Genomic DNA, 12,368 nt, shown 5'->3' with positions numbered 1-12,368 from the left:
ATGTTACATGAGAACACCAGCTCCATTTCCTCAATTTGAGTGCAGATGTTGCCTCGATATGAAGCAGCACTTTGTCATTCTACTATAAATTATGCCCCCCAAAAGATTACAGGTGCACATCACAGGACGCATCATGAGCCATCACGAGAGAGCACCAGAATTAAAATAAACAATATTCTGTGTATCTTTGACTTTTTTTTTTCAGTTCTCATTCTGTTTGACACTGTATGCTGCAAAACCATGCTGTTTTTTTGAGAAGGGTCTGTCTGCACACTGCAAGAGAGGGGCATAACTTGAAAGGGGCATAACGTGAAGTAGGGGGCGTAACTTGAAGTAGTCCAAATTACACAGAACCACACGAGATGTAGAAACAAGATATTTATGGTGTAAGATCGCTTTCAAAAAGATGTATGCACAACTTTAAACATTTATAATCGTATTTTTAAATATTTGTGCGTAAATTAACTTGGGCACGCAAAATTAGGTTTTCATACACGTGAGTCAATACAATTACATTTGTGTTTTTATGTAAGTGTGATTCTAGAAGCTATGACTGTAAACATTCACGAGTACAACTCTGATTTCTACGACTACGAATTCTTCATTATGAACACAAATTCAAGTTTGTGGGGACGAGTAAAGAACAGTTGAAATGACGTCACTGCCGTCACAGGGCAGGTAATCGAACCTTGATTCCATCTAAAGCGCATGCGTCAATGGTGAAAGATGGCTAACAACAGACCTGAGGCTGCTAGCCCAGGCTCAGCATCACAGGTAAAGTAGATAACGTGTTTATTCAACATTTTATACGATTTTACTATTTTTATAGCACTTTATAATTATAGAAATTTCTGCAACTCAGACGTTATTGCTTTTGCTTGCAACCTAACGGTATTTACTCGCTGTTAACTAGTGCTAGGCGATGTTAGCGTTGATGAAGTACTCTGTGTAAAAAGTTACATTATAGTTAGTAATGTTAGAACTTGACCTGTTTCGCCGATTGACACTGCATGAACTGCAATAAACTTAACTGCTATCATATGTTTAGCAATGTCGACCAGAGGAATAATGAGTAATGAAAACTGAGCCAGACAAAGTAATTGCTTTAGCTTGCAAAATAATGATAACGTTAACTTAGCTACGCCTATTAGATTGCAAACATTCTTCAGTTGTAATGTTTTGAATGTCTATTTAGCCTAACGTTACATAAAGTTGAAATGGTAAGGCTAAGTTAACGGTACCATGTATTGCATCTAATATGTATTTTGTCATTTACAGGGACCACTGGCTGCTCAGTTACTGCAGCGTCTGGAATCAAGGATCACTGACTCCATAAGTCAACCATACTTTAATTTGGACTACTTCCAGTACGTTGTAAATCAGGAAGCCTTTATTCTGGCATCTGCATCTAGCATTTTAAACATCCCAGCTGAAATTGTGGAGTGTCTTTTATCCCTTCAAAGAATGATTCACGCAGCTCTTTCCCAAGAGAGTCCCTGTGTTTTTATTAGAGAAGGAGGACTCGGCTGACCAAAATTGAGTTTTTCTGAGGAGCTGCTGTCCAGGCTTATTGACATGCCCTTACCAGTGTCTTGTATCGCCAACCTGCTGGGTGTCAGCCAAAGTACAATTTTCCGGCGTATGCATGAACTCAGGTTGTCCACAAGACTTACATACAGCAGTTTATCTGACAGTGATCTGGATGATGCTGTCATCTCCATAAAAACCAGGATCCCAAATGCAGGATACAGAATGGTTAAAGGTTGCCTCCAAGCAAATGGACATAGAGTTCAGTGGAATCGCATCAAGGAGTCCATGCACAGAGTTGATGCTCCAGGAATTTAGGAAAGAATGACACAGCTTGGTTGCATCGTCAGGAGGACATACTTCGTACAGCGGCCTTTGTCATTAGTGCACGTGGACACTAACCATAAGCTCATAAGGTAAAATATTCATTTATTTATGTAATTTATTATGGGTGTTGAGTTAATGCAGCTCTCTTCATTAACTGCTCATTGTCATCTCATCCTTTTGATTTCAAGGTACAACATTGTCATATTTGGAGCAATAGATGGTTACTCCAGAAAGGTGCATCACTTTTTTTTTTTTTTACTACTTTTATTATAGTGATTTACTCTTCCTGTATATTTTTGTGTTCATGTATTCATTGTTGATAGACTGCATAAGGTTCCGTCCGTATTATTATTATTTATTATTATTATTATTTAAATCCAAAACGTATAATGACAAAACCAAATTCAAATGACAGTCTGATTTTGTTTTTTTTGCAAATTCATTTTTTCGTTTCTCCACTGAATTAAGACATTAAGAAAAACAAGACCGGTGGGTCAGATGACCCGGAAGTAAAAGTAAATATATCAAAATAAAGGACAACAGTAGTTGATTACATGCAGTTTAATATTGTGCATTTATCCATGTGCACAGCAAAAGTCACATTTAATGAGCAAATTTTTTGGTGCATTACATTTGGTAATATACTTTACCCTAAGTTATTATTGTGTGTGCAGTAGGCAATGTGAGTATATTTAAATGTTTGCAGATTCACTATATGAAACTCTGTTATCTGTATAGATACTGTATCTGGAACCAGCAACAAATAACTGCTCAAACACTGCCCTTTCATTTTTCCTCAAGGCAGTGGAAAACTTTGGCTGGCCTTCTAGGTAAATAGTGATATCTTGTGCTACTGTTTCTATGCTCTTGTTGATAATTTCAGTAATGTTCAATGGAATATTTTGTTGTGATAAATGATAATTATAACTGAGCATTTCCCCTATTCATTTTCCAGGGTCAGGGGCGATGAAGGCGTTGAAAATGTTGCAATTGCTGAAACCATGTTCAGTGTTAAAGGCACCGGAAGAGGGAGCTTCATCGCTGGGCGAAGTGTACACAACCAAAGGTTAAAATGATAATCTACAGTATATTCATAGTGAGAATGTTAAATCATTGTTGGAAAGTGTTTTAAGTAAGACTATGTGAATGATTACTTTTGAGTTGAGTAAGGCCTGTTATTTCTTATTTAGGATTGAACGCCTATGGCGAGATGTCTGGACCTCTGTCACTCATCTGTACTATGAAGTTCTTCACAGTCTAGAAGAAGATGGCCTCTTGGATTTGTCAGATGCTGTCCATCTGTTTTGTGCCCATTATGTGTTCCTTCCGCGTCTGGCAGAGGCCCTTCACACATTCACAGAGGGCTGGGACAACCATCCGTTAGGATCTGAAGGTGGACTCACACCTAACCAACTCTGGGTTATGGGTCACATGCAGAACCCTTGTAACACAGATGAAGATTTGCAGGTTTGTTGAAGCAATCTCTCAAAGTGCAGTTACAAAATGATAAAATAAAATGTTTTCAACCTGAAAGTATCGATTTAGACTTATATAAAAAAAGCTGAAATTAAATTTTTGAATGGTGTCAATAACTCTAGAAGAAGGTTATTGAATAATAATATAGAAGTATGTAAGAGTAAGCACACAATTAGACAAATAACTGAGCTTGATTTGATAGATTTTCTTTTGTCACTGCATTAGGCCTTTGTACGTCAATGTGTGCTTGGCAGTGTTTTCAAATATTTCTAAATGTTGTTTCATACAAAATAACACTATTTTCAGAACATGGAGCTGTTTGGAACTGACTGGGAGATGTTTGATGGTGTGCCTGAAGAACCTTATGGACTTGAAGTCCCAGAAATTGAGTGCCCCCTGACTCCAGCTAGTATGGAAACTGTACAGCCCATGATCAATCCCTCTGCATCATCAGAATCATTTGGCAGAGACATTTATATATCAATGGTTCAGTGCATTGAAAGTCTATGTGTGACACAAAGAAACACTTAAGATATAAGCAGTCCTTACAAAAGATTTAATGGAATGAAGTTGAACATTTGCAAACAGACTGCCAGTTACAAAAGGCTTGCTGTGACATTACTTCATTTTATCATGGGAGTAACAGTGAGGTAAAAAAAACTAACTCCTCATTCATTTTGGTTTTAAAGTGAACCATTAATAACAGGAAAAAAAAGGTTTTGTAACCATGAATAAAGTTATTCACAGAAACAAGAAAATGTCAAATAAAATGTCAATAAAACAAAACAATTCAATGCCTATTTTGACTTATGCAGTTACTTTTTAGTTTTCCCTTGGAGTGAGTTGTTACACCCTGTCAAAGGTTTGCCCATGGCATATGGCTAATGTCATAATGTTTTTGAATTCACTGAATGTTTTCAGGTGCGCTGAGGGAAATGTTATTGTACGACTGTAGGCGCTGGCTATAGGAAAACAAACAGTGTGCTGTGTGTCACAGTCATGGTGGAATCTCACATTTATGACAAAGTCCTTCTTTTCACTAGGCAGAAGGGCCTAGTGTCCCTGTCCACTGTCCCTGTCCAGTGAGCCAATGCATGATTCTTCCAACAGTCAAACTTTCTGGAGCAATGTTGTTGTTGTTGCTTGGGCCATCTTGTTCTTAAAAAAAGAGATTAAATGTAAGTCTGGATAAATAAAGGAAGGCAGCATCTTTTTAATTGTTTTTCAACTTAATACAATTAGTTAATACAATCCCTCAATTAAATCAGATTAACATGTTAAGCATAGCCCCTTTTTAGGTTGGGAGCAGGGGGTGTTAAAAGCCCTGTCTGTGTGTAAAATTTCATGAAGCACTGTTATTCTAGAGGTCATAATATTAAATATCACATTTAAAATCAAGATTCTGCAAAAGAAACGTTAAGGCTTGTGAATTTATTGGAGTGTGTAAATTCATAGCTAGCCATTTCCACTGTGCTGTATAAATTACTGCAGGGCAGCAGAAGAAAAGCTTACTACTTCTACATTATTCAATATTGTCTAAAACACACCAGAATCCTCAATTTCCTGAAGGTAGTCCTGGAAAAAATTCATGATGTTTGTTTCCATGCGGTGTTTGGCAGAACCAATCTCACTGAAGACAGGGCGGCTGTTTTCCAGAATGAAGACTGCATCCACCTTTAAGAAGAAAATACATTTCAGTCTGCATTTAACATAAGTAATTATTGCAGAAAAAAATAAATGCTTAATTAAAAGCAACCAGAAACCCATGTCGAGCTACTAGGACATGTTGTTACAATCCCTATGAAGAATCTGCACTTTCTTGGAACGAATCCCCACATCCTTGAGGAGCCTGGTTGTTAAAATGACTACAAACTCTCCACATCCAACCTCAGCAGGAAGCACTGCCTCGGCTGCTAGCTCGGTGTACTACTGGCTTTTCCATTCATATGATTCCCCAACGGCAACCTCCCAAGGTACCGTAAGCCCTAAGATGTAAAGGGACTTCTCTAAGTTGACCACAAAATCAGGTCTGGCCTAAGAGTGGTTGAGACAAAATGTACCTTATCATCTTCCTCTGTAACAAACAGTGGTTGGCAAAGGTCTTGATGGGTCTTCATGATCGTTGGTAGTTCATAGAGCTACAGGCCTTTTCTGAGCTGGTCAAGCATCGGGATGAGTCTCATGGTGGAGTGAAGTATAACAGCTCTATCAGACAATATAAAAGTGTTTCATCAGGAGATTCAACATTTGTGGTAAAACTGTTTACAGTAGGAAAAAATATATAATTGTTAAATTATAATTTGGTGACATTTAAAAGTGGCTTCACAACATAGCTTTGCAAGAAGAAATTCCAAATCAAGTCACAAATTGTTGTACTATTCCTTGTACTCCCTTTCTATAATGAAAACCAAAAATGTTAATATACCTTATTATGCTGTCCCTTTTATCCACAGACACGATTCCAGTGTATCCGCAGGTCACAATGTCACCAATCAGGTCACTGATGTTGTCATCACTGGCGTTGTTTATCTGAAAGTCGATTGGTGTTAAGTGAAAGTTGTTCTCATTGCATAATTGTGCTCTACGGTCAAACAAGCAACTCATTAGATTTGTGCAATCCATGTCATAATGAAGTTAATACTATTATTGACTGTGATAAAATTGGACTTACCTTTACAAATAGCTGTGACAGTTCCAAATCTGTGACATCACTGGCAGACACTTGAATGCTGTCAGAGTCACCAGAGCAGAGATATCTGAAGCACCATTCACGCAGGAAGTTAGGGCAAGGTCCGCCTTGTGCCAGACTAGCTGCCATGACTTCTCCTGCAGTCCTAATAAATGGAAGAATTAAACGATTGAAACAGGATATAAACTAAAGTAGTACTGCAATTAATATGCTTAAAGACAACTTGCAAAAAGAACTTAATTACACACCTGAAGAAGTTACAGTCCAAACTGTTAAGGCAGTAAACGGGATTCTTCCCTTTCTTATCTGGACCTTCAACAAAGAGTCTTTTTTCTATTTCTACCAGCATTTCTGGAAAACAACAAATACATGAAATTCAAAAGGTCTCTTCGATGTTCATTTTTTCCATCCAATCAGCATTTGAGCCCATTGCACCACCAGAGGCCCCCTGTTGACACATGCGTCTGATTTAACAAATATGGACATACACCTGTACCTGTGAGGAATTCTTTGGAAAGGGCACCAGTATCAATGCCTGCCTCGGCAAAGAATGTGACCTTAAGTCTACATTTGGGCGAGGTCTTCTTCTGCCGTTGCCACTGTTGCATGCCTCTGTTGTAGAGATCAGTTCGTGACACACAGATGGAAAATGTGTTTGTCTCATCAACCTGATTACCAATCCAATTCAAGATGTCCTCAGAACTGAAAAAAAAAAGACATTTAACATTTGAATCACAACTAAATCTATGTGGTTTTTATGATTTCATAGGTGTTTGCTACTGTTTCTCAGGGTGGTCGTTAGGCCTGGTACAATACTCGCACATCCTCCTATACTGGTGACGCTCTCAGGAGTGAGGTGAGGTCTCAATGCAAGTCAGAACGGGCAAAATATCACAAACATACCATGTTTCTGGATTACTAGATTGCTCTATGACCACACATAACATCACTTTCAACAGGAAAAAGCTGTATCTCTTTAAGGGTTTATTGTTCAGATAACATCATTCACCACCATAATTCCCTAATATACAATTTTACCTTTGAAAGGTACTGATTGGATCACTTGACTCATGGCCATCATCATCTGAAGTTCTGCACACAAAGAAAACAGATTGTCCTGAATGAACAATAAACAACTACATTTAAAATTTGGCAGGAAATCTCCTTACATCTAATTTACTGTCAAATCAACATTCAACATAAAAAACTAGCACTGAAACCAACATTACCGTAATCTGCAACTGGCTGCATGGAACTCAATGATTTCAGGATGAAATGCATTTCCGCACACAGGACACTCAGCGGTCTAACAAATTAATTTACAATGCATGTGAATAAAGCATCACACTACTCCTGAAATATAAGAAAACATATCTAAGCTAAAGAAACTTAAACAACACTTGTAGAGCCCAAATTCTAGCACCAGCAAAGTGACATGTATAACATCATGACCTTCAATTGGTGCAAAGAATATATACCTTGGAAATGACCAATTACAAGTTACAATGCTGTTTTTACATATATTTGTGAGTGCTAATATATGGCATTTGTAAAATAAACTTAAAATAACAGCAAAAAGTATCTTACCTTGCTTTTCTCGTAGCAAAGTGCAGCTGAGCATTCATCTTCATGTTCTTCCTTGCAGCTTTCCTGGGGATGAAACACAATAACAACACTTTTCAGCGCTGTACACAATAAAAACATGTAATTTTTCAATCCAATAAATTCTGAAATAATGCCTAAAAGACCAAGCTTTAACATACTTCTTCGGCAGAATCACAAAAATCTACAAGTTGTTTCTTGCATTCCTTTATGTGTCCTGGAAGAATCTGAAGCAGAACCATTTTTTTGCAGGTTGTACACTGAGCTTTGGGCATCTTCTCAAATTTCTTTTGCTTCTGGTGGTAAAGGAATTGTATCCAGTTCTTCTTGTAAAGGAGCAATGTACATTGTATATTTTCCATTCCCGCTCACTGCTTTCAGCTGCTGGCCGATGTATCCATTTAAATCTGGAGGGATAACAGCCAATCTCCGCTGCCCACCCCCACCTAAAATTGAACAGTTGTAGATACTAAATATAGCCAATCTGGATAGACAGCAATTACTCATCTAGGGAGTACATTGAAACACAATTTGAAACCATTGACATTAATACACTGTATATGCCTACATACCTGTGGACTTGTGCAGCAACCAGCCTCCACAGATATTTGCCAGTCTTGGATATGTGCTCAAAAGCAAATCTGAAAACTAAAATGACAGAAGCAGGATTATAACTGTAAAATGTAAAATGATTTTTATTTTGTCATACTAATATTTATTACGTCAAGCATTAATATGAATTGTAAGATGGGTGTTTTTAATATTTAGATATTACTTTAGGCAAGGCAGTTAATTAATGACTACATACCTCTGAATGTGTGATGTTTTCATTAAGGGTTAATGAACGTTTTCCAAGGCCAGCCAGTATAAGCTGCAGTTCCTCTTCTCCATTTGGTGTTTTTTCACGTTGTTTTTCAAGAAGAAAAAAGTTCACCAAAAAGCTCTTCCCAGGTTGTGTTGGTGTATATGGTGCAAAACGCTTCTTGCCTCTTGCCTCCTTTCGGAAAAATCCAGGAAAAGACCTAAACATATAAGATGGCAAACTATTATTCTCTTATGTTGTCATCCATCAACACAAAACAACCTAACTTAAAATATATCTACATTCTCAATGACTAATTACGTTATGTTTTGCTTACATTAGAATCGGGGCTAGTTTGTCTAAAAGTACCTACACTGGGTGTACAATAACAAAATGAATGCAGACAAATGCCCCATGTATCCTACCGAGCCATTTCTTGTTCGACAGACTGTCCAGAGTCATTGCGCTGAGGCCTCACTGACTGCGCTTCCTGTCCAACAGCAGCTTCTCCTGTACTGCCCAGACTGACTGGCATGACATTTGCTGGTGCACTGTTTCTCAATAGCAACACCAGGTTTTGGGCTGCACTTAAGATGTCTGTTAATTAGCCCTGAGTAATAAGAAAGACAATAACTAAATGCCAAATGTTATAGCCATAGGTATTTTTAGTATTACACAGAACACCTGCAAAACACATTAATCATAGTAGGGCTTGTCAATGCCCGGGTCTTGGTCCACATTCAGACTAGAAAGCAAGCTCGTCCGAACCTGCGGCTGGTCTCCAGCAACTGACTCTGCCTTGCTAAAAGGAATACATGAATGTACTGATGACCTTGAATGACTGGTTTTAAACAAATGTTGCATTGCTTATTAATAAGTTAATTTATTACCCTCAATCGTTCAGGTTCTCTGGTCGTGAATAAAAAGCAGATACTGAACCACTGAGTCAAAAGTTTGTATTAGCCCATTATGCTCATTAACATTACAATGACTTGCTGGTTGACATTATCTCATCATATCTGGCTCAGTTGTTAACATTACTGATTTGGTCGACATGGTTAAACATATCATAACAGTGCAGTTTAGTTCTAAAATCACTAACTATAATGTTACTTTTTACACAGAGCACTTCATCAACGTTAACATCGCCTAGCACTAGTTAACAGCGAGTAAATACAGCTAGGTTGCAAGCAAAAGCAATAACGTAACGTTATGTAACGTTAGGCTAAATAGACATTCAAAACATTACAACTGAAGAATGTTTGCAATCTAATAGGCGTAGCTAAGTTAACGTTATCATTATTTTGGCAAGCTAAAGCAATTACCTTGTCTGGCTCAGTTTTCATTACTCATTATTCCTCTGGTCGACATTGCTAAACATATGATAGCAGTTAAGTTTATTGCAGTTCATGCAGTGTCAATCGGCGAAACAGGTCAAGTTCTAACATTACTAACTATAATGTAACTTTTTACACAGAGTACTTCATCAACGCTAACATCGCCTAGCACTAGTTAACAGCGAGTAAATACCGTTAGGTTGCAAGCAAAAGCAATAACGTCTGAGTTGCAGAAATTTCTATAATTATAAAGTGCTATAAAAATAGTAAAATCGTATAAAATGTTGAATAAACACGTTATCTACTTTACCTGTGATGCTGAGCCTGGGCTAGCAGCCTCAGGTCTGTTGTTAGCCATCTTTCACCATTGACGCATGCGCTTTAGATGGAATCAAGGTTCGATTACCTGCCCTGTGACGGCAGTGACGTCATTTCAACTGTTCTTTACTCGTCCCCACAAACTTGAATTTGTGTTCATAATGAAGAATTCGTAGTCGTAGAAATCAGAGTTGTACTCGTGAATGTTTACAGTCATAGCTTCTAGAATCACACTTACATAAAAACACAAATGTAATTGTATTGACTCACGTGTATGAAAACCTAATTTTGCGTGCCCAAGTTAATTTACGCACAAATATTTAAAAATACGATTATAAATGTTTAAAGTTGTGCATACATCTTTTTGAAAGCGATCTTACACCATAAATATCTTGTTTCTACATCTCGTGTGGTTCTGTGTAATTTGGACTACTTCAAGTTACGCCCCCTACTTCACGTTATGCCCCTTTCAAGTTATGCCCCTCTCTTGCAGTCTGCAGACAGACCCTTCTCAAAAAAACAGCATGGTTTTGCAGCATACAGTGTCAAACAGAATGAGAACTGAAAAAAAAAAGTCAAAGATACACAGAATATTGTTTATTTTAATTCTGGTGCTCTCTCGTGATGGCTCATGATGCGTCCTGTGATGTGCACCTGTAATCTTTTGGGGGGCATAATTTATAGTAGAATGACAAAGTGCTGCTTCATATCGAGGCAACATCTGCACTCAAATTGAGGAAATGGAGCTGGTGTTCTCATGTAACATCAAGAAGTACAGAGCATGGCAAATAAAGGAGCGTATATAGGAGTATATTGAGGACCAATCAGAGGAAGAAGTTGTCCAGCGGATTGAAACTGCAACAGCCTTTGGAGCAACTTGGAGGTATTGTATGTTGCTGTCCAAAGAAGCTATTGAGGGAAGCAGAAAAGAAGAACATTTAAGTGGATCACACTACACAACACACTATCAGTTCATTAACAGTCTTGTGACAGCGAACACTAGTAAAATATGCGCAAATCTTTGCCTTATTGGTTGGACTGCTACTTTGTTCATATCTAGACAGAATATTTAAAGGCCCAAACTCCAGAGAGAGACAACAGGGGCCGGTTCTTCCTGGGAGCTTCAGGTGTCTCTCTTAGCAACCCAAGAGCTGATGTGCAAAAGCTATGACAAAAGTAAGTATTGTAGCGTTTCACACGGATACGGTTGGGTTTCACAACAGGCCACGGTGGACATCATGCCTTCATTTCTCCCTCTAATCATATCCGCAGGTATGTCATAAGGCTCCAGGAGAGAGCTGTGCAGCCACCGAAGCCACTGGCAGGACTGATGGTCGATCTACTTAATAAATAAATTAAGACATTTCTTAAGATAAATTCCACAAAGTGCGTAAGAATGTTCTTAAGCGCAATTCTTGAAAGAATCTTAATAAGTTCTCAAATATATTCTTAAGAACATAGAAGAAAATAACAGCCATTATCTGAATGAATACATGACGCACTGCTAAACTCACACTATTGTCTTTTTGCGCTTCCGGAAGATTACCCTGATATTCATAATAAGCACGCACCTTAAACTGTATATTTTCGTTGCGACTTTGACTGGTGCTCAGCTTCATGTTTTTAATGAAGCCTATTTTTGAACAGTTAAATAGCTTGTCTCGAGCTGCAGCGATATGTTTAATTCATTTTTGTATATGATCATTTAAGAAGATAGTGGGAACGGGGAAGGCAGTTGTCATTTTCCTGATTTACATTTTAATTGTTGCATCTTTTACAGCTTGAAGACAGTGCGGGAGCAGACAGTGATATGGAAAATGACACTAATCTGTCACCTGGTTCAGAGCAGAGTTCTTGTGACACACAAACACTTGTGAAAAGGAACAAATCTGCCTCTTGACCACCTGCCTTTGGAAATCCATCACGTCGGGCCAAGTACAGGCTTCAGAAAAATGACAACATCGAGCAACAAAAACTTGAAAGGTTAGAACTCCTTTGGGAAACAGGTTGGGGAGGAACTTGGCCGAATTAAAAACCCTGCCCTAGTACTGAGACTAAAAAGAGCTATAATGTCTCAGATTTATGATGCTCAAGAAAGTGAGATTTCTGTGCATCCTATGCAAACTCATCCAGGCTTCCCCATGTCTGGAAGTTACTTTTCTCCCCATCCTACATACATTCCTAATCCACCATCCGCAGCATCCTCTCGCACCCCCACGCCCCTTAATATCCCAGCCAAATTACACATTAATGCATCAGCTAGATGATACAGGGTGCAATCAGCTACCAG

At 38.2% G+C, this 12,368-nt stretch overlaps 2 protein-coding genes across 5 annotated transcripts; one reads left to right on the top strand and one right to left on the bottom strand.

Moving 5' to 3' along the window:
• Positions 1-410: 410 nt before the first annotated feature.
• LOC132139758 (uncharacterized) lies at positions 411-4,011 on the top strand. Of its 2 annotated transcripts, XM_059548363.1 has the most exons (7): positions 411-774; positions 1,279-1,943; positions 2,043-2,088; positions 2,593-2,684; positions 2,810-2,920; positions 3,045-3,321; positions 3,637-4,010. In XM_059548363.1, exons 2-7 carry the CDS (start codon positions 1,852-1,854, stop codon positions 3,859-3,861), a joined length of 843 nt encoding a protein of 280 aa, XP_059404346.1. In that variant the 5' UTR covers positions 411-774; positions 1,279-1,851; the 3' UTR covers positions 3,862-4,010. The 2 variants fall into 2 exon arrangements, 1 of the variants encoding a protein (XP_059404346.1); XR_009433657.1 differs by lacking the exon at positions 2,043-2,088 and having other exon boundaries at positions 3,637-4,011.
• A 374-nt stretch (positions 4,012-4,385) lies between these two features.
• Positions 4,386-10,455, bottom strand: LOC132139679 (G2/M phase-specific E3 ubiquitin-protein ligase-like). Of its 3 annotated transcripts, none has more exons than XM_059548229.1 (14): positions 10,071-10,455; positions 8,430-8,643; positions 8,194-8,269; positions 7,783-8,067; positions 7,607-7,669; positions 7,249-7,325; positions 7,058-7,111; positions 6,516-6,721; positions 6,268-6,358; positions 6,002-6,164; positions 5,756-5,859; positions 5,391-5,535; positions 4,878-5,004; positions 4,386-4,488 (listed from the first exon to the last, which is right to left on the bottom strand). In XM_059548229.1, exons 4-12 carry the CDS (start codon positions 7,981-7,983, stop codon positions 5,469-5,471), a joined length of 1,026 nt encoding a protein of 341 aa, XP_059404212.1. In that variant the 5' UTR covers positions 7,984-8,067; positions 8,194-8,269; positions 8,430-8,643; positions 10,071-10,455; the 3' UTR covers positions 4,386-4,488; positions 4,878-5,004; positions 5,391-5,468. The 3 variants fall into 3 exon arrangements, with proteins under 3 accessions (XP_059404212.1, XP_059404221.1, XP_059404204.1); XM_059548238.1 differs by having other exon boundaries at positions 6,268-6,331; positions 10,071-10,454; XM_059548221.1 differs by having other exon boundaries at positions 4,387-4,488; positions 6,268-6,370; positions 10,071-10,454.
• Between the last annotated feature and the right edge of the window lie 1,913 nt (positions 10,456-12,368).

This window comes from Carassius carassius, chromosome 1 (genome assembly GCF_963082965.1).
Source record: "Carassius carassius chromosome 1, fCarCar2.1, whole genome shotgun sequence".
NCBI classification, from domain to species: domain Eukaryota; kingdom Metazoa; phylum Chordata; class Actinopteri; order Cypriniformes; family Cyprinidae; genus Carassius; species Carassius carassius.
The sequence above is the reverse complement of the archived record's forward strand: the minus strand, read 5'-3'. Positions and strand labels throughout refer to the sequence as shown.